The sequence below is a fragment of the Mchenga conophoros genome, linkage group LG6, assembly GCF_057382185.1.
Source record: "Mchenga conophoros isolate Kocher_MC1m ecotype Shallow Benthic linkage group LG6, M_conophoros_male_GT1.1, whole genome shotgun sequence".
Taxonomy (NCBI): Eukaryota; Metazoa; Chordata; class Actinopteri; order Cichliformes; family Cichlidae; genus Mchenga; species Mchenga conophoros.
The window spans coordinates 20,265,965-20,286,945 of record NC_140531.1 but is presented as its reverse complement, the minus strand read 5'-3'; the positions used below and the strand labels follow the sequence as shown (position 1 = coordinate 20,286,945).

The window sequence follows — 20,981 nt, the reverse complement described above, 5'->3', positions numbered from 1 at the left end:
TATTTATTTTTCCCATATTCAGACCAGCACTCTTAGACATATTTAGTCAGTGCAGTGGCCCATATTTGACCTGCGTCTCCAAAGTGTAGAAGCGTTTTTTTCTTTAACACGATCTTCTTGTTTGTTTTGTTTTTTATTTGGTATAATAGTGTAGTGTCACGTATAAGTAGCCTGGTCTCATGCCTCAAGTCTGTTCAGTTGTTCGTCTGTTACCAATACATTGTTTTTATTTTATTAATAATAAATCATATTTTAACCGGAAGTAATTATTTCTAACTTAATTTTACAGCCACAGAAAGGATTGTAATGGGTAGTAGCTTTATTTTTACTGCCCCCTAGCTGTCGTTCAGGTCTTTCTACTTTTTTCTTTGTGTCCCTTTTCTCCACCTTCCTGCCTGTCAGCTTGAAATTGTTATATTACACACGTACTGAGTATTAATAGAAATAATAATCATGGAAATAAGCAAATTAAACAGATCAAATTAAAAGGAAAATACCAACTAGATGTGCCTATAGAGGATTTATAGAGCTCATCTTGGATAAGCATTCTTAAGGAAGGGAAACTGGGAGAAAAGGCTGAGATATTTGAAATTACACAAAACTGGATGGAAAGTCAGTGGCAATGGGTCTTATGGAGGGATGAATCCAAATGTGAAATATTTGGTTCAAATCATCACCAATATGAGGATGTCAAGAGATGTACAACTCAACCAAGAACAGAAGAAAAGTCAGCTAACATCCAGAGAAGCGCTTTGAATTACCTTCAAGAATCCTGAAGAACAATTCCCAAAAACAACTTAAAGAAATGACAAGGAAGCTGCCTAAGAGACTTCAGGCTCTGTTGAAGAGTTAAGGTGGCCATACCAAATATTGACTTACAAGGTCACTGGAATTTTACAAACTCTGATTTTGCCTTACGCAAATTGAGATCTTGTGACTATAGAGCGGTGTTGGGTAAGTTACTTTAAATTAGTAACTTAGTTACATTACTAGTTACTTCTATCAAAAGTACTCAGTTACTTCAAGTTACTCGTTACTTACAAATAACTAGTTACTAGGGAAAGTAAATTTGGTTTTACTCAGAATTCTCTTGTTAATGTGTTGCTTCCATAACTTTGCCAGTCTTCTAGCTTGCTTACTTGCCACAAGTGCACTGTGCCACCTACCAATAGAAAGGAAAAGATAATGTGCATATTTCCACGAGAGAAATCCCATGCCTGGACCATCATTGACCGCTGCCATGGTTCTAGCCTACGTCACAGAGTCATGTGCGCTTTTTACATCCAACACAAAAACTGCAGTCGTGGTGCTTTCGATTGTACTCAGAACTCTGAAATTCTGCCTTCTGAATAGGAAGATGTAGGTAACACCAGACTGCAGATGAGCTGCATACAGGGCTGGTTTGGGACAAAAAATCAGCCCGGGCATTTTGACTAGAGACCAGCCCGCCATTATAGGAAAAATCATAAAGCCTTTGAATGAAAATAAACACTGTTGTGACAGTGATGTACACTGTTTTGATGGTATATATGCATCAATCTATCAATCGTTTGTTGTAAGATTCAGATAATTATTTTTTAAAAGCTAGACATTTTAAATGAGAATAAGAAAGAAAAGTATTTCTTTGTGCCCCCCTCTCCCTGTTAATGCCCTACATGGACCCCTGGCAAAACTTTGCTAGACCCGCCCCTGCACAGTTACCAGCTGCCAGCTACCTAAAAAAGGATCCTGGTGTTATTTGTCTCTCAGAAACAGTTCATAACTTCCCTTCAACTCATTCATGTCACCTAAAAGGTAAACCTGTTTCCCCATCACCTGTTCAGCTCTGATGGTTCAGTAAGGACATCTCCTAGTTTCATCTTCATGTTTCCCTCTCACCAGATAACCAAACCATATCATGACCAGCAGCTTTTACGGCTGTGGCTCCAGCAAACATCAGCTGATACTAGAAATTAATATTAAATAAATTCTAACAACAGCTGATCAAGCTTAAACGTGCTGCTGTTGTTTAACGCGACATCCGCTGATTTCCTGTTTCTGGCGCAAAGTGGGCGATAAACAAGCAAGAGAGCAGATCAGCTGATCATTGATCAGTTTAATGATTGAAGTAGAAACAGGAGAGGGAGGGTAAGAGGATGAGAGAAGAGGCAGCTGTGCAGCGTAAACACAGAATAACTCCAGCTTTGTGTCTTTTTCATTGTAGCTGAAGTACCGGACAAACTGTGTTCCTTTTCACCTCAATACGAAACCTGTAATATTTTCTCTGAATACGAGACGATTCTGTTTTTTACTGGACGGTTGGCAACTCTAATAATTAACCTTATGAACAAAATAAAGTTCAACATCAGTAACATTATAGCACCCACCCAGCTGTATAGAAACTCCGTCATGCTAGCTAGCACGCAGTACGGAAAAAGTCAGCACAACGAAAATAAACTCCACCTAAACTTGGTTCATATCTGACCCAGATAGACTGCAGGTCATAACTTCTTACCTGAAGTTCAGTTCACCTGACACTCGGTCTCTCCTCCTCCTGCCTCCCCTTTCTCTCATCCACCTGCTGGCCTCCACCACTTGCTAATGTTACTGAATCTGTGGAAGCTCCGCGACAGCCACCACACGAAGTAACGAATAACGACCCTATCTAAATCCCAGTAACGATTAACGCGTTCCTGATTTTGGCATAACTAGTTACCGTGCTCGTTACCACAATAATAACGTAGTTACTGTAACGCGTTAGACTACGGTGAACTCAGTAACATGTTCAACCAGCCTGAGCTGATTCGATCTTTGTGACACTGCGTCTTATCGGGCTGGAAGCAGCCTTCAGAAGATGGGTACACTGTGGACATAAAAGTACAGAAATGGCAAGCAACAGTACTCAGGTAAGCTGTGGGTTTAAACTCAGTTGGTGGCAAATGCTAGGCCCAAAGTGTGTCTTGAAAATATCCCCCACACCATTACACAGCCAACAAAAACCTGAACCACTCATACAAGCAAAGATGGGCTATTTGGCATTTATGTTGTCTACACTAAATTCTGACCCTACCAAATGTTACAGCAGAAATCGAGTGTGATGGCATGTCACACATGGTAAGTTTAATTTACAGTCACTACTTTAATATATTCTACTTATTGTTCAATATAGTTTCTTTATGAAATTTATTTTTCTATGACACTTTCCAATGTTTATATGGCGTGCACACATATTAACACTGCAAGCTCAAAGTTCTGTTTTATGTTATATTAATACATCTTTCTTTGAGTTACCTGGGGTTTGGCTTCTCCTCCTGTCTGGCAAAAGGTGTGGCAAAGGGCTGGGAGAGCTGAAGTACCACTGACAGCCTAATTGGATAGAACCACATGCTTCATTGCCTTGGGGGGTGTTTCAAGTTTGTTTAATTGTTTTGTATTAGTTGGTTATATGGCAGCCATTTTGTTTTCCCCTGTGTGTGTCATTTGGTTTAGCTAAACCAGTATTTAAGTTCCCCCATGTGTCATTTCAGCAGGTTAGCTTGTCTTATGTTTGGGTTGAAGTGTTGTTAATTGTTATCTTGAGTTTAGTCTATTGAGTTGACCTCTTTTATTGGTCTCCCTGTTTAAGTTTTGGCTTTGTTAAAATATCTTTTTATACTTTTGGGTCAATAAAACCTAGTGATGGGCAGATGAAGCTTCATGAAGCACTGAAGCTTTTCATCCAATTGGTTCGCCCCAGCACAAAGCTTCTTGAAGCTTCATTTGCTCTAGTAGGACATCTACTGGACGTAAAAATATTAGTTGGCATGAATTTGAAAAGTGTGGCATTTTGCACACAGCCTGTAAATGTCAACAACAAAAGGGGTGTGTAAAACATGTATATTGTAGTGATGGCAGTATACTGTGTATATTTATACTGGCAGTATGGAAAATGATTATTTGGAAATGCTTAAAATGGAAATGATAATTTACTGTGAGGTGAGGTGTGGTTGGGGTGTGGACAGTGGTTGTGCTTTTGTAACGTTGAAATACGGACAGCTACAGACTGAGGCCTCAGTCCTGCCTGTTCACATTTTTTTCTGTAAAAACTAAATTTTCACTGCTTTTATGACCTTTTTAGTGGGGAGAACATAGCTAGGATTGAATGATTTAACAAATCTTTTAAATCCTTTGTCCTCCACAATGCTAAATAGCTGGGAGTCCTCAATCACCATGCTGACCAGGTCTTCATCTATTGGAGATTGTTCTCCTGAGGAAAGACAATAAAGACAAAGCACAAATATAAATATCACACACGTAACTTATTACAGTTGTATAATATTGTTATATCATTTAGTAACATTACTGCATGCTGTATTATCATTGCATTTGATGGCTCACCTGGTCTTGCTCCACAATCGGTGTTCCCCTTATTCTCATGCAAAGCTCTGTAGTGCCTAAGCACGGATGAGGTGTTGTTGTTATATCCCAGCTCCCTGGCACATAGCAAACACTTCACCTTGTACAAAAGTAAAGACAGCTTAACACAAATTATATTGCACCATCAGTATTATGAAAATACATCTTCTGTAGAAATTAACATACCTTGTTGGGAGGAATAAGATCAAAATGTTCCCACACAGGGGAGGACATCCTCCTCTTCTTAGCTGGCTCCATTCTCTCCTGACTTTCTCTCCTCACTCTCATAAACCTCCAAACTCTCACTAACCGCAACTCTCCATCAAACACCCACATTTTGAATGAAGTCTGAGGGGTTTATATCGCTGTCATAGCTCGCGGCAAAGTTCGAACCACTTCCTGAACCAGTCACGTGGTACAGCCGGACAGCGAGGCTTCGGACGTCATCATTTTCAGCTCCTCCCATAAATGAAGCAAGCCTCGTTACGCGCATCGCGGAAACGCCCCCTCCATTACTCAACACAAGCTTTGAAGCCTCGATACAGAACGTCACATCACTAATAAAAAACCCCTCTTTTTTGAATTAAACACCTGTGTCCTTTATGCTTTACTGCTTGGTCCCTGACATCGAGACTCATCAGACCAGGAAACATTTTTTTTTTCAATCATCCGATTTTGGTGTGCTTGTTCAATTCTACCATCACTCCTGTTCTTAGTTGATAGGATGGGAACCCAGTGTAGTTCTGCTGCTGTAGCACACGAGGTTCAACGTCTTGTGCATACACTAGCTGTAACAAGTGGTGATTATTTGAGTTACTGTTGCCTTGAGCTCAAAGCATTCTGGTCATGGACACCCTATGTCCTTGTGTGATTGCACGTTTTTCCCAGCGAATAAAAAAAAATACTATAGCTGTCAGGGATATTGTGGATTTCATGTTGATAATTTCAACATCATGAGATCAAAGTCTGTATGTATCCATTGTGCCTTGAACAAACAATGATCCCATTCCCCTTGATGTGCTTCTTTTACGGCTCTATAGGTCGGCCTCTGTTCAAACAAACAAGCATAGCTTATGAGGAGCCATAAAAGCTGGTTCATGTCTTTGATATTGTCGCCACCCCCAATCGGACCCTGAACAAGTGGAAAGATGGATGGATGGATGGATGATAAAAATAACAGCTGTGTTTTTAGGCCACAGATTTTCCCATAAGTCTAAATTCCCTTGCAAATGTAAACTCTCTTAATGAAATCAAACAAAGCCACACCTTTAAATGACAAAATGTCACACCAGCTCCTTAGAGCGAAGCAGTTCAGCTTACAGACGATAACTTTGTTTACACACTTGGACATTTGTTTACAGTGTTTGATATGGTTTACTTTATCAAGTCCGCTTGGTTACATAAGACTCTGTGCTCTGATGTGTGTTTGACTACGTTCAGCCCTGTGCTTCTTTCTCTGTTTGACAGAGAAGGAAATAATTTTTGTGAGTCACCCAATGTTCACAGGTCTAAGTATAAGGGGTTATGAAAAACACTGAACAGGGTTTGCCTTTATCCCAATGGAAACCACTGGGAAATCATTTGTGTTTAACACTTGACATTTGACTTTGCTAGATCATTTCATTGGATCATTTGCTAGGTCATATTTGTAAGGCAGGGTGCGTAAGACAGATGTATCTGAAACTGATATCAGTGAAACAAGGTTTAGTTAAAAATAATAATAATAAAAAAAAAACAGACAATGAAGTATAATACAATTATATATCAAATTGAGGCAGACAGATTGAGTTTATTTAGTATTAATTTACTGACAACATTACTGAGTACAAAAGATTCTGGTGTTCATCATTTCACACAAGACAGAGTTTTATTGTTAGTCTTGTAAAGCACATGTATACACTTACCAGCCACTTCATTAGGTACACCTATTCAGTTCTTAATTAATGCAAATATTTAATCTGCTAACTCAATGGCAGCAACTAAATGTATTTAGGTGTGCAGATATCATCAAGGTGACCAGTTGAAGTTAAAACTGAGTATCAGAATGAGGAAGAAAGGTGATTTAAGTGACTTTGAACGTGGCATTGTTGTTGGTGCCAGATGGGCTGGTCTGAATATTTCAGAAACTACTGATCTACTGTGATTTTCCCAGAAAATCATCTCTAGGTTTTTAGAAACTAGTCTAAAAAAAGAGAAAATATCCAGTGGCAAAAATGTCTTGTTGATGCCAGAGGTCAGAGAAGAATGCTTTGAGCTCAAGGCAGCAATAACTCAAATAGTCATCACTTGTTACAGCTAGTGTATGCACAAGACGTTGAACCTCATGTGCTACAGCAGCAGAACTACACTGGGTTCCCATCCTATCAACTAAGAACAGGAGTGATGGTAGAATTGAACAAGCACACCAAAATCGGAAAACAGATGATTGAGAAAAAAATGTTTCCTGGTCTCATGAGTCTAAATTCTGACCCTACCAAATGTTACAGAAGAAATCAAGTGTAGACAACATAAATGCCAAATAGCCCATCTTTGCTTGTATGAGTGGTTCAGGTTTTTGTTGGCGGTGTAATGGTGTGGGGGATATTTTCAAGACACACTTTGGGCGTAGCATTTGCCACCAACTGAGTGTCGTTTAAAGCCACAGCTTACCTGAGTACTGCTGCTGGCCATTTCTGTACTTTTATGTCCACAGTGTACCCATCTTCCAGCATGATAAGATGCAGTGTCACAAAGATCAAATCAACCCAGACTAGTTGAACATGTTACTGAGTTCACCGTACTCAAATGGCTTCTATAGTCACAAGATCTCAATTCATTAGCACACTTTTGGAATGTGGTGGAACGGGATATTGTCATCATGGAAGACCAGCTGGCTCATCTGCATAAACTTGTCAAATCTGTGTCACAATAAAGTCAGGTATGAGGGAAAAAGTGGGTCCAATCTCATATTTGCAATGTTGTAGTAAGTAAGGAATGTGTTATTTATATATCACCTTTCAAGAGAAAGATCCCAACAAAATACCAGAGCGTTAAAAAAAAGAAAAAAATAAGAGTACAGTGAGTCTTTCTGTGTTTTGTAGGCCCAAGCAGATCACATTTTTTGCTGTCTGCAACCCAGGATTATGGAAATAGTTTTATCTGAGTTAACTCACATTATATCAGTTCGTGGTAGGGTATCTTATTTGGATGTGATGTCTCACCAAAGCACCGCCCAACCTTCCTAGAAAAAAATGTGTGTGTGCATGCATATGCATGGGTGTATTCAAATAAGGAAAATATGTATGGGAAATTCCAAAGTGTTCGCTCACAGGGTGTCGCTTTATGGTTGGGATTTTCTCCAGAATATTGTAGGGTCTTTAACTTACAGTATAAAACACATTGAGGAGATTGCGGTTGTGATTTGGTGCTATATACAATAAATAATCCTGAATTGAACTGAACTAAATACTATGTATGCATGTACAGCAATTGTTAGTTTTGCTGGAGATGAGGAAGATGTGTCTACATGTCTCCACGCTTTTATTAATATGCATCAGTCTAGTGGAATTGAGCAACATATTAGTAAGAGAAATATGGAAAAGTAGCTGTAGGCTCTATGACTAGAAACAAAGTATTCCACCTGGCAGGGAAGCTGGCCAGAGGCTGACAGAAACATGGAGATAGGATGTCAGGGCAATTAAAAAGTCCACTCAAGCATCAGCTGTGGAAGAAGAAAGGGTTAACTTCTAGGTAGAAGGCACAGCCAGAGAACCAACAGGTTGTTGACAAGAAGAAATCCATGCCTTCCTTCTAACATCAGGAGATATGTTGGGGTTAATGGAGCAAAGAATTAATGAATGGTCGTCCCAGGCTGACAATGCAGTATGTCTGCCAGAGGCTAGTTGTCTGATTGGTGGAGGAGTGAAGATCAGAGAGTCTCAGGCTGAAAACTCTCTTTTGCTAGATATTAAAATGGTTAAACACGCTCAGACTCTCTTTCCCCTCCAAACATTCAAATAGATTTTTCTGCTGATGAATAATATCAGACACTTACAAAAAACACACTGTTGTCAATTTCTCATCAGGATTATGAACGCATGCTTTAGAAGATGTCAAACAGGTCTGTGTCAATAAAAGATGAATAGGTGTTTTAAACAAACAGACAATGGGAGTCTATTGTCTCTCCTTCAGTGGGGAGGAAACACACTCACTGTTTTCACAAGGAACACTGTGATCATCTAAGCATGTGTTGCTGACGTATGTTTCTAAAAACCCATGTGAAATTTATCTACTGATCCACGTCCTGCATGTAACAGTAGTTAGTTAATGTATAACTTGACTTGTCAATACCTTTCCTATTTGCTGTGGTTAAAGGGCACACAGATGTAAAATCCTTAAAATGTTGTATTAGGACCTGTATCACATTATTGCAAAAATATAAAACTCAATTTGTGATTTATAGTGTGTGTGTGTGTGTGTGGGGCGGGGGTCACATGTATGAATTATTCCTTATCAACATATGACACCTAACCCTAAGGCTCTTAGACGAGGATAACTCATTAAAAAGACCTCAGCTAGCCATTATTTTTCTGTCTTTACCCTTAAGGAGAGACAGATTCTAGTTTATCACTTTCTCTTCCGGGATGGATTTGAATGCCTTAAGGGCAGAAACACAGAACAGCAGCAAAGAGGTGTGGCCACACAGCTCCAATGACAGGTAGACACAAGGAGGAGCTACATTACCTGTGCAGAGCTGGCGGCCAGTGCACAGGGAACAGTACACCTGTTGTACTTCCCAGGCTCTAGCTCTTTTTTTTGTTTGTTTATTTTTTTTCGCTCTGTTTCCTTGTGTCTCTTTCTTTCCTTGCCTTTTTTTGATTTTAGTCTAATAGCAAAGCCTCATGATGGATCCCAAGGAGGGCGGTGGAAGTGAGAAGGAAAAGGAAAAGGAGAAAGTGATTAAAAGGAGGAACCGGCCTGTGTTCCTGCGTTACCTGGAGAGGAGAAAGACGGACACAATCGTAGCTGATGACACGGACAAAGGTGACATCAACCTGGGGACGCTGGTGAGGAGGAGTCAGTCTGACAAGACAGAGTACAGCGCCAAACTTAAAGGTACAGCAACTAATGATGTCCCTCAGGGATCAAAACTATGGCAACAACTTATACGCGCAACTGTCCTTCTGAAAAGTCTCTGCATTTCAAACATGGTGATAAAATGCTGTGTGGGAGAAGTTCAGACAAATAGATCTGAATGTAGACGGGCTGTAGGAGCAGCATCGATGGCTTTCGGGCAAATAGTGATCACACACACATACGCACACACAAAAGTGTGGGCCGCTCTGCACCCTGAACCTGTTGTGTTAATATGTGTTGAGCAGGCGATACTCCCACAGGGATGAAGCCACATATGCAAAGTGTGCTCCAAACTCAGGCACAGAGGAGTGGCTTAAAATTGTTCCAGGCCAGCTTGTAAACAAGGCCAGTGTTGTGCGATGGGGGGGACTTTGGATCTTTTTTTTTTTTTTTTATTTAAAATGTTGGGTCTTAGTTTTGATCACAGTGGCCGTAGCATTTAAATCAAAAACCATGGGAGGCATAAGCCAGCTGCAATAGGAAATGAGCTGTGAGAAACAATTGTCAATTCAGCTGTGTGTTGCCTCATTACTACTGCTGACACAGTCTTTTCATTCTAACACATAGTAGTAAGTAAAACTGGATTCCCCTGTCCTTAAAGTGCAGTCAGTGCCTGGGAATGCTCCCTGCCGATGACATCAATCATCAGCAGGGGGTTGATATGAAAGATTAGGTAAGTATGTAGGCTTTCCTGTGCCACTTGTTCTTTGTCTTCTTTTTCATTGAACAATGCTCATCACATGACAACATGACTGCACCGTGGTTCAAATAACTGTCTAATAGTGCAGTCTAACCTAGTTCCATCTTGGTGTTTTGTGGATAACAACACCTTTCACACACACACACACACTTTTGTCTTTTCAGAAGATGTTAAGTTTATATGAGACATAACCACTCTTCATCCCTTTGTACTTTCTACTTTCAGAACCTGCATCATGGCAGGCTGAGTTGTACAAAAAACACTGTGATGTTTTGAGTAAACTATTTACCCGCGCCTTTTGACTTCACCCTCAGGGAAACCAGCAGCATTACATATTTACACCAATGCAAATATTGACAGAACGATGACTTCACTGAAAGAGGAAACATATGACTTGCTGCTAGAAAGTCTCTTCTCATATGCTTGCCAGACAGGTTGGTCAAGCCATAGAGCCATGGCAACAATGACATCAATATGTCTAATTATTTACCGCAACTAAATAAAATACTTCCAACAATGATTTACCAGCAAAAAACGCCACAGGACAGTAATGGAACAGATAAAACTACCTATTTGTTTGTAGTTTCTGAAGTCTTTCTCGCCTGTTTTCTAACTTTCAAATAACTTCAGGCATTTAAAAAACAATTTAATTTATTGTGTCCAAAGTATTTCTCCTTCCCACTGATTGCCACAGGGGCCTGTGCTATGCGGATAAGTCTGTCATGTCATTTTTCTTGATGGTGATACATGATACACTGTGGCCTTCATTCTTTCCTGTCCACTCTATTGGATCCCTTTCACTGGACTGAGCAGTTAAAAACGCCCTGTATTTGCTTTCATGAGAACTCCGATCCTAGTAACCATACCTCACCAAACATAATGCCGGCAGAGGGATAAGTTGAAATGTCCCGCCTATTCTTGATCCATGTTGTTTTTTTTTTAACTCTGTGGAGGGAACCTTTCAAGGTCAAGTTTGAATGAGACAGACGACGTGTTCAGTTCAAAGCTCTGGAAAGGAACCGGGATTCATTTAACACATTAAAACCTTTTACAGTGGCAGGAAAATATCTATTTATGACTATAATATATATATATATATATATATATATATATATATATATATATATATATATATATATATATATATATATATATATATATATATATATATATATGTATATATATATATATATATATATATGTATATATATATATATATATATATATATATATATATATATATATAGTATATGCTATACCATGTAATGACCAGGTGAGGTGGCTTCAGTATAGTTACTGTGCAAGTAGAGCCTTCACAAAGACAACCACATTTTAACCACATGTTAAAATATACTAAAATACTATAAAATACTTAAAGTATTTTAGGAAGGAAGAACATTGTATTCCAATTAATTATATTCCTTCAGTGACTCTTATGTCACTGAAGGAATATAACTGAAGGAATTGTGTGAAGCTCTTGTTGAATTGGCAAAAAAATCAGTCAAATAAATCATGACTAACCACTGCAGATTCATTTTACAGTTTCACAAGGCTGGGAAGCAAGGTGAAACTGTACGCAGCAGATCTCTGGAGTCACTCACCGATGCTGAACACTGCTCCCATTCATAAGAGAGCAAGTACCGGCCAGAAACACAAGATGCATTCTGCGTAGCTTCAATAAAGGGCATCTGTTTCGTCATCTTCAGTCTGCACCAGCAGGCAATGGCCACGTTACTCAAGCTGCTGATATATAGATGTAGTCATCTTTTGCAAATGGTTCCTTGGATGCCCACCCCCCCCCAAAATACAAGAAGCTCTTGGTAATATTTGTACACTAAGATGAACTTCAACTTTTTAGAGTTTGCAGTGTTTACTCTTGTGTGTGTAATGCATAACCTGAGGCTGACGGAATACATTTGTTTAAATGTGCATGCGTGACTGTGTGTGTGTTTGTTCATCAAAAACATGTGAATCAGTGCTGATGTGTGTGTTGGTGTATTTGTACGTGTGTACTCATAACTACACCCCCCCCCACACACACACACACACGCAGCAGATGGAATGCCTGAGCACGCTGTAGGATTACATCAGTGGCACGATTAGTTTTGCAACCTGACACAGGTCTTGCAGCCTTCTGTCTCTCCCCCCCCCTCTTTTCATCGTGCTCTCGCAGCAGAGGAGGAAGCAGTGTGTGGTGTCGATTAGGCAGCAAGGAAGCATCCCTCTTCCCTGAGCAGACACTCCTGCCTGCCATGCAAAGCACAGAGCAGCCACAGACTGATTAGGCAGCAGAGCAGTTAAAAAAAGAAGCAGAAGTCAGCCTGACTGGCATGTTAAGTGAAGTCTCTTGGCATTCAAGTCAAAATAATTAGATCACTGTGAAATAAAGAATGCTGCTTAGGCATCAAGAGGATGTGTTACAGTTTTTTCAAAGCATCGCACAGCTTATGGCGCCAGGGTATTTACCCAGATTTTAGAAAATGTCACATAGATGGCTTAAAATGGTAGAAAACATATAAAATTAGCTCATTAATGTTGTATAATCTGTGTGACTCATTAGGACAGATGCTACGATTGTGATGTCAAATAAAAACCTTTCCGAAATTTTAACGTTTGACTGTCTTTTACTTTTAGAGAAAATGACACCACGTGGTCTGTCCCCAATCCCATCTCCGGCCGTTGACCCAGAGGAGTTGCGTGCGAGGAAGATGAAGCGCAGGGCAAAAGTCATTCAGGAACTTGTTCAGACTGAAAAGGACTTCCTCACTGACCTGGAGCTGTGCATTAGAGAAGTGGTGCAGCCTCTGCGAAATCTCATGGTAGGTGCTTTTCACGATCCTCACTAAAATCTCTTGTAACCTTACCGCTGACAGATATCCATATACGCTCATTGGCCGCTTTGTTAGGCACACCTGTTTAAGTCCTTGCTCGGGCATATAGCTAATCAGCCAATCAAATGGCAGGAATTCAGTGTGTTTAGACATGAGATATGGAGAATCAGAATAGAGAAGAAAAGTGATTTAAGAGACTTTGATTGTGGCATGGTTGTTGGTGCCAGTAGCAGGCCTGGTCTGAGTAATTCAAAAACTGCTGATCTATTGGGATTTCCCCACACAACCATCTCTAGGGTTAACTTAGACTTGTCCCAAAAACAAAATATTTTCAGTGAACAGCAGTTTTGAGTAAATAACATGGCCAGAGAATGGCCAGTCTGCTCTCAGCTGACTGGAACGCATCGATAACTCACATAACCACTCATTACAACCAAGAAGAGCATCTCTGAATGCACAGCGCATTCAACCTTAGAGCAAATGGGCTGCAGCATCAGAAGACCACACTGGGTGTCAACTAAAACAATTTTCAATAGACGAAATGAGTGTCAATTTCTGCTGCGATATTCAGATGATAGAGTAAGAATTAGGTGTAAATAACATGAAAGCATGGATATATCCTGCATTGTTTCAGTGGTTCAGGTTGGTGGTTGTGATATCAGTGTGGGGGAAATACTTTGGCTCACTTTGGGCTCCTTACTACCAGTTGAGCATTGTTTAAACACCACAACCTACCTCAGTGTCTACCAATTTATGACAACAGTGCATCCATCTTATGATCATGTCATTATGAATGTTTCCAGCACCTTGTAGAATCTACGCCAAAAAGAATAAAACACATTATTAAGGCTAAAGGGGATATTAGCAAGGTATACCAAAAAACCTGTCTGGTGTATGCGACAACAACAATGAAAATCAGTGCCAATGTAAACCTCAGTTCAAATTCTTAAACTATACGCTGAGCATTTGATAGAAGGTCATGAATCTCTGCTTAAATGTCAAAACAAAGCAAAGCCTGGTCATTTAAATAACATCAACCTTTGGTTTAACAATACTCAGTTTAACTGACGTGTGGGTAGAAAATGCACTTGTACATTTTGAGTCTGCTGGGTTGCAGGTTGTGGATGTGGATCGACTGTTCACCAACATGGAGACGGTGTGTGAGGTCTCTGCAGCACTCCTTCACAGACTGCACGAGGCCATGGCTGACCCTGATCCAGAAGCCGTTGTCATAGGTAACGCTAGTCTAGTTTCTGAGTGACTGACAAGCTGTCTGACTGAAGCAGTTTTGTCTTTGGCGATTGTTGCTGGTCACATCAGTAGTAAATGAAACATGTTGTCTCCCATTTTAATTTAAAGGAGACGTATTTATCCAGGCAAAGGCAGCTTTAGAAGATGTATATAAGATTTACTGTTACCATCATGATGAGGCTAACGCATCCCTCAAATCCTATGAGAAAGATGAAGAAATCAAGCAACATTTTACCACATGTGTATTAGCACTGAAGTAAGTTAAGCTACTTTCTCTAAATGATTTTCACCTTTATTATTTTTTTTATGTTTATTATTATGTATTCCAAAAATTATCCTTTTCTGTTTGTAATCTTCTTTCTTTTCCTTTCAGGAAAATCTATGATAAAGAGTAAGTGTAGTTACTGGCAAAATTTTTGCACTATGTATTTTTTGTTATTACTTTAGCTTTGATAGCTGATTATTGGCTATTATGCACATTTGCACAGAGGGAAACCTAATTTGTTGGATATGGGTTCACTGCTCATCAAACCCGTTCAGAGGATCATGAAGTACCCATTGCTTCTTGGGGAGCTGTGGCACGCCACGCCTGAAGACCACACCGACTATCAGCCGACGCAGGAGGCATTCACAGCTGCCAAGATCATAAATATTAACATCAATGAATTCAAAAGACGCAAGGACATAGGTGAGATTTCATTCACACTGACATACGTGAGGCAATTTTTATTCATAATGTGTGTTTGTAAAAAAAATGCATCTATATGAACGGCTTTAGCAAAACTGCAAATTTATTTTGTGTACCGGTATGTGTGTTTTATACACGATCCATACCAAATATATCCACACCAAATCTGATCAGACCTGTTCCCCGGCTTTTTGTTGATTCTCAGTTATGAAGTACAAGAGGTTGGAGGATGACGGCACACTGAGGGGAAAATTAAACAAGTTTAACATCCACTCCATCAGGAAGAAGGGAGACAGGTTTGCCGGTTATCTCAAAATCCTCGCGGGTGCTGATACACAGGTAAAACAAAGTGACAGCAAACTTTTTCCAGTTCATTCTCCACTCTTTATAGCTAATATGAGCTATACAGAGGAATAATTGGCTATTAGTATGTTTATGTGTAAGTGATGTGTTATTTCCGTAGGTGAGAGATGAAGTGTTTGACAGAGAGGAGAAGCTTTTCAGGAGTTTAGAGAAAGCTGCGAGGCAACTGGTCAAAAACGTTCAATGTTACCTGCAGTACACTCAGGTAAGTACATGTTTGACCATTTTCTTTTGCAAAATATGCATAATATATAATTTGGCTTATTTTAAGGTTTGTTTTTCCATGTTTCCTGCAGGAGATGGTGTCTGTAGCTGTTCAGAGTGTGCAGGATGTGAAGAACATAGTCAAGGATTCAAACAAAAATGATGGCAATGGTTTGGTCCACGACAATGGCTACGATCCCTATAAGGTCTTTGTAAGTGTGCTATTTGTTGTCCTTCAGTGCAAAAATGTTTCCAGTTTGCTTTTATATTTGTATCACTGCATGATATTCTGTGCCAGTGTCAAAGTACACTCTTCATCTCCACTTTGAGAAAACTGCTGGGCCTCAAAGATGCGTCATAGAAAAAGATTTTGCAAAAAGATCTCTCTCTTTTTATTTTTAAGGAGATGCTCACAAAACAAAACTGTTTATATGTACAAATTAAATAAGTATGTTATGAGCTACACAAACTAATCTTCATTTCTTTCCTTTTGCCATGTTTTTCCCCCAGAGAGACAATTTGGAGCACTTGGTGCTCACCCCCCTCTCCTCTCTGCACGGCATGTTCACAGCCCCTCAGAAGCTCATCCAAAAACGCTATGACAAATTACTAGATTACTGCAGTCGCCTGGAGCGCTCTTCCTCTTTTTCATCCTCTTCTTCCACCACTTCTTCCTCTCTTTCACCGGCATCAGAAGACCCACCAGGTCCAGCCAAGAGAGACTACGAAGCTCTCAATGCTTTGCTAGTGGAAGAACTGCAGAGGTTCAACACAGCTGCATACACTATCCTGACTAACAGTGTGGTGTTTCTAGTGGCGCTACTTAGAGGGCTGATGAATAATGCACTGATGGGTGCTCCATCAGTGCACCAGCTACCAGTAAGGATACATCTACAAATATCCCATTTGGAAGACTTTAAAGGTTTTTTTTTTAAATAAAAGAACAATAAAGCTAACCTGTGTTATGTTTGCCTTTTCAGCCTCCGCTGTCAAACATTGCTGAGGTCCAGAACAGCATCATGGATGAGCTGAATAATCTGACTTTTGTCAAGGACAATGCACAGAAGTTAATGGAGCGAAAAGTCAGCTTTGAAAAACGAGACAGGAAAACTGCGGTAAGAAAGCTGAACAGACTAATCTCACCTTTACGTAAAGCCTCAAGTGTGTGATTTTAAAACCTCTGGTCTGAGGATTTTTCCATTCGTCACTGATCACAGGTTAAAACAAATGTGCCATAGTCTTCAGTTTTGAGAAAATTCAAAAAGACCTTTGTTTTTCCAAACTCTGACAAAATCAGTCGCAAGGCATAAATGCTCAGTTATACGCATCACAGATCCCAGGCTATGATGAAGCTAAGTACTTGATTCAGGAGATAGGCATCAGTCTCATTTGCAGGATTGTGTAAGTGTGTTGACCCAACCATCATTTCTCTATAATTTGCTTCAGAAGACCAGACTTTCTTCTTTTTAAAGTGCTCTTGAGCAAAAGTTCTCCAGGCTTCTTACGGTCTTTCAAAGTTTTTCTTTGGGCATTGGCTGCTTTTTCCCTTTTTCCCTGCTATTTCAATTTGAGTGTAGTTCTTGTACCTGATCTTTTATTTTTTGCATGTTTACTCAGCAAAGACTGAACTTTGCGTCATTCAAGCATAAAAAACAAAACAAGTAAAAGGATGCACCAGCGTTGTGTCTGTTACCAGATCTAAATGGGGCTTGGGAGCACTTTTTTATTAGCAGCCTTTCACAAAAACACATCATTAGTTCCCATTTCTTTAGCCAACTCTATGAAATTATCAAATGTAGCACAGTTTTACAGGCATAAAATGGTATTTTTGCACCAACAAGGTGATTTCCAAAAACTATTAGCCCAAAACTTGGCATATCTTGGGATGGTGTGCACTGTATCCCCAAAAACTTGAGGAAATTAAACAAATAGAATACAATAGAAGAAGTGACAGGACTAAAAAACGAAGTCAGTGAAAGTCATGTCCTTAAGAAATGGATGCCAAGAAGCCATTCTTACAGAAGGGAAACAGGGAAAAAAGGCTGAGGTATTCTAAATTACATAAGAATTGGGCTGAAAATCTGTAACAGTTAGTCTTATTGGGGGAAGTATCCAAATTTTACAATACGTACAGAGGAGGTCATGAGAGAGATACAGCCATCAGTAAAACACTGTGGAGGCTCAAGACTTTTGCACAGTACTGTATATTGGCATGCTCATTGGTCTGCATACGCATATACACTAAAACATCTGCACCTATATTAGAAGGCTCTTTTTCTTGAGCACGTGAATAGATGTGTTTGAACGTCCTAGCTCCAGGATCATATTACCATTCACCCTCCCTAGATTACCCTTGTGTACTGTTACCTAACACTCCTACGTAAACCTGCACACCACATACCCGCTTCAAATATTTACGGCAACACTTCGTGTTGTGCTGTCCTTCAGGTGCCGGAGGTGCAGCATCAGACCGAGGAACAGCGTGCCTGGCTGCTGGCAGAATACCCAGTGAACCGACTGTACCAGTTGAAGAGGAAGTGCAATGGCTGCCAGGAGCAGGACCTGAGCCTGCTGGAGGGAGAGCTGGTAGCTCTGATTGAGGACACAGATCCGATGGGCAGCAGCAGCCGCTGGCTGGTACACACTGGAGGCAAGTGTGTGTGTGTGCGCGTGTAGTACTGTTAGTAAGACACACACCGTGGATTAAGTTATCACACTGGATCATCTGCAAGTATGGGTGCCACAGGTTTTATCTAATGCAATTTTCTCTGTGAAAACACTCACACCAAACTTTACTTTCTGGCCTTGATAAGTCAGCAGATGAGAATTTGTCCCAGGAGCTCCTGTGCTGTCATGGTTGCCTCTGGAGATCGTTGCCTCACAACAATGCCGGCTCCATAGCTTGTCTCTATCTCTGCTTTGCGTCTCATAGAGGCACCTGAGATCCCAGCATCTTGCTTGGAACAAACTGCTGTACGCAGTTGTATGCAGTGTTACTTAGAGTACAAAGACTTTTCCCCTGGGGATTCAGAGACAAGGATGAAGAGATATCACTGGTGCTCATCTTTGTACTCTGAAATAACAAGTTCTTTTTTAAGAACACTAGAAAAAAAAATAGTGTGTGTATGTTTCTTGGCGTAAAGTACATTCTTCACAGGCTTGTCTTTTCCTCAGGGATAACAAGCATTCCCAGGAAGTTGTTGTTCTTCCTTCTGTTGATATCAACACTATGAATATGCGGGCCTCATATTTACACACTCTTCAGTAACTCACTGGAACTGGATTCGAGACTTGTGTAAGCAAGTGCTCTGTGGCCTCTGGATGAAGCCCCTTAACACTCACTGTCATACATCTCTAAGATTGCTGCTTTGATCCCATTGTGATTTGAATGGATTATTTTCTTGTGCCAATCAAAAAATATGAATGAAAGACAAATGAAAAAAATAACAGTGGCTTTAAAAGATTACGTTTCTGGCAGAAGATGCCATATTGATATTTTTCTATAACATCCATAATAATCTGCAGGGCTACATATAAAGAGAGATTAAGCTTTTTTTTTTTTTTTTTAAATAAAGCTTAAAAAAAAAAAAAAAAAAGCTTAATTTTAGTGAACCTGACAAACTATCTCTGTGTCCCTTGTCAGGTATGCAAGGCTATGTCTACTCCACCTTCCTGAAGCAGTACAACCCTCTGAGGGACTCGCAGCGGGCAGGCCAGATGGCCAAAGAGCAGCCCCAGCAGCAGCCACCTGCTACGGTGGATGAGGACTTTGATGACCTGAGTCTGTTCGTGTCAGGAAGCGGCAGCAGCAGCCTGCGCAGCTTCAAGCTCAGCGCCACTGACAGTTGCTCAATTCTCTCGGGCCTGCAGGGGGAGCTGGAGAGCACTGAGGACACGGAGGACACAGTGGACTCGGAGGCTCAGCAGGTGTGTGTGGTGGTCTGCCAGCTGATCAGTACTGCTCTCACAGTGTCATATTAACATATCGCACTACTTAGCTCCATAGAGGATAACCTAACAGTTAAGGTCAGAGTAGCTGTATACACTGAAGTTAGAAAAAAAAAAAGAAGACTGAAATTCAAGGTCAGAAATAAAACAACAACAACAACAACAACAACAACAAAACACACATCACATAGACCTTAAAAAAACTGATTAAAAAAAAAAAAAAAAAAAAAAGGCTCAGCCAATAATAACTAATGGTTTACCCGAGCCACAGCTGTGAATTATGGGTTATTGCAGCGCGTAGGTAAACGAGGACCGCAGGTATATAGACTCGATCAGCAGAAGATGAGTCACTCTAAAATCACGTCTAATGGCTTCACCCTGTCTGCTGACATTAAATTTAATTGTTTTTAAAATAGCATTACATGGTGAGATTGCTGTCACTCAGCAGCACTCGTAGGGTTCGTCCTTGGGGCCTTTGACTGAAATACATCTCTGATCATCATCGAGTTAAAAGGTCTTGAAATACATAAAAGATTATAAATAAAAACTGACATAGGTTAATGGATCGCAGCGAGTGAGAATCAGTATTGGTGTTACTGCTGTGTTTTGCCAGGAAGCTTAACACTGCCACCTTCTGGATTAACAGGAGTGCCTACATATTCCTTCATGATGCCTTTTGTTTTAGGTTTTTGGATTGAATCTTAGCTTTTTGCTTTTAACACATTTTAAAAGCGATAATTGCATCTGCCTTTGCTCACACCTAAACTGGGTCTGTTTCCACAGTATTACGCCGTGTATGCATTTCAAGCCCGATGCGAACAGGAACTGACCCTGCAGGAGCACCAGCACGTTCGCATCCTTCAATTCTGTGACCTGGGAGGTAACAAGGAGTGGTGGTTGGCTGAGGCTAACGGACAAAAAGGATACGTCCCGGCCAACTACCTCGGCAGGATGTCCTACGCCTAAAACACCCAATTCTGAGCATCAGTTTACCGTTTTAACAAAATGTAATTGAACCAAGCTACATTTCTGCTTGGCGAGCATCCCAACAGATATTATTATCATACCATAGTGTTGATGTTGAACCTGCTTGGCCTTCAGAAGATAACAAGAGAGCTCACTAATGGAGCTTGACCAGTGATCTGTGATGAATGTGGAGAATTATAAAAGCACAGGGCACTGTGCTGAGCACTTTTTATACTTCAGTGTTGTCGAGTTCATATGAATAATGAAGTGATTTATTAATGAAGTACATTTTTATATATAAAAATATATGACGTGATTTATAGATAGAGTATATGTTTTATGTGAAATGATTTATATGAAGTTTTATTCACCGTTTGCCCTGAAATGAAGAAATACGTTCAAAGTCGTTGATAACGTTATGAATAAAAACTGCCTCTGTGGTTATTGCTGTTCTGGTTTATTCTCCATTCTCCGTTTCTCCCAATAAAACTGAATGACTGAATTGAGACAGTCACAATAAAGTCAAAGCTACTGCGAGTAT

General features: G+C 40.2%; 1 protein-coding gene across 1 annotated transcript; it reads left to right on the top strand.

The window, feature by feature from the left end:
* The first annotated feature begins 9,056 nt into the window (after window positions 1-9,056).
* arhgef38 (Rho guanine nucleotide exchange factor (GEF) 38) lies at window positions 9,057-20,966 on the top strand. Its single transcript, XM_085276693.1, has 14 exons — window positions 9,057-9,468; window positions 12,824-13,008; window positions 14,138-14,255; window positions 14,380-14,527; window positions 14,645-14,662; window positions 14,760-14,959; window positions 15,165-15,298; window positions 15,423-15,527; window positions 15,619-15,738; window positions 16,037-16,405; window positions 16,507-16,641; window positions 17,975-18,176; window positions 19,170-19,453; window positions 20,258-20,966. Exons 1-14 carry the CDS (start codon window positions 9,255-9,257, stop codon window positions 20,438-20,440), a joined length of 2,415 nt encoding a protein of 804 aa, XP_085132819.1. The 5' UTR covers window positions 9,057-9,254; the 3' UTR covers window positions 20,441-20,966.
* The last annotated feature ends 15 nt before the right edge of the window (window positions 20,967-20,981 follow it).

Bases quoted from the DNA above. Each gene is read 5' to 3' on its own strand.
- arhgef38 (XM_085276693.1), top strand. From the start codon at position 9,255: ATGATGGATCCCAAGGAGGGCGGTGGAAGTGAGAAGGAAAAGGAAAAG. The intron at 16,406-16,506 runs GTAAGGATACAT...TTGCCTTTTCAG, and splicing joins CATCAGTGCACCAGCTACCA to CCTCCGCTGTCAAACATTGC. The intron at 16,642-17,974 runs GTAAGAAAGCTG...GCTGTCCTTCAG, and splicing joins AACGAGACAGGAAAACTGCG to GTGCCGGAGGTGCAGCATCA.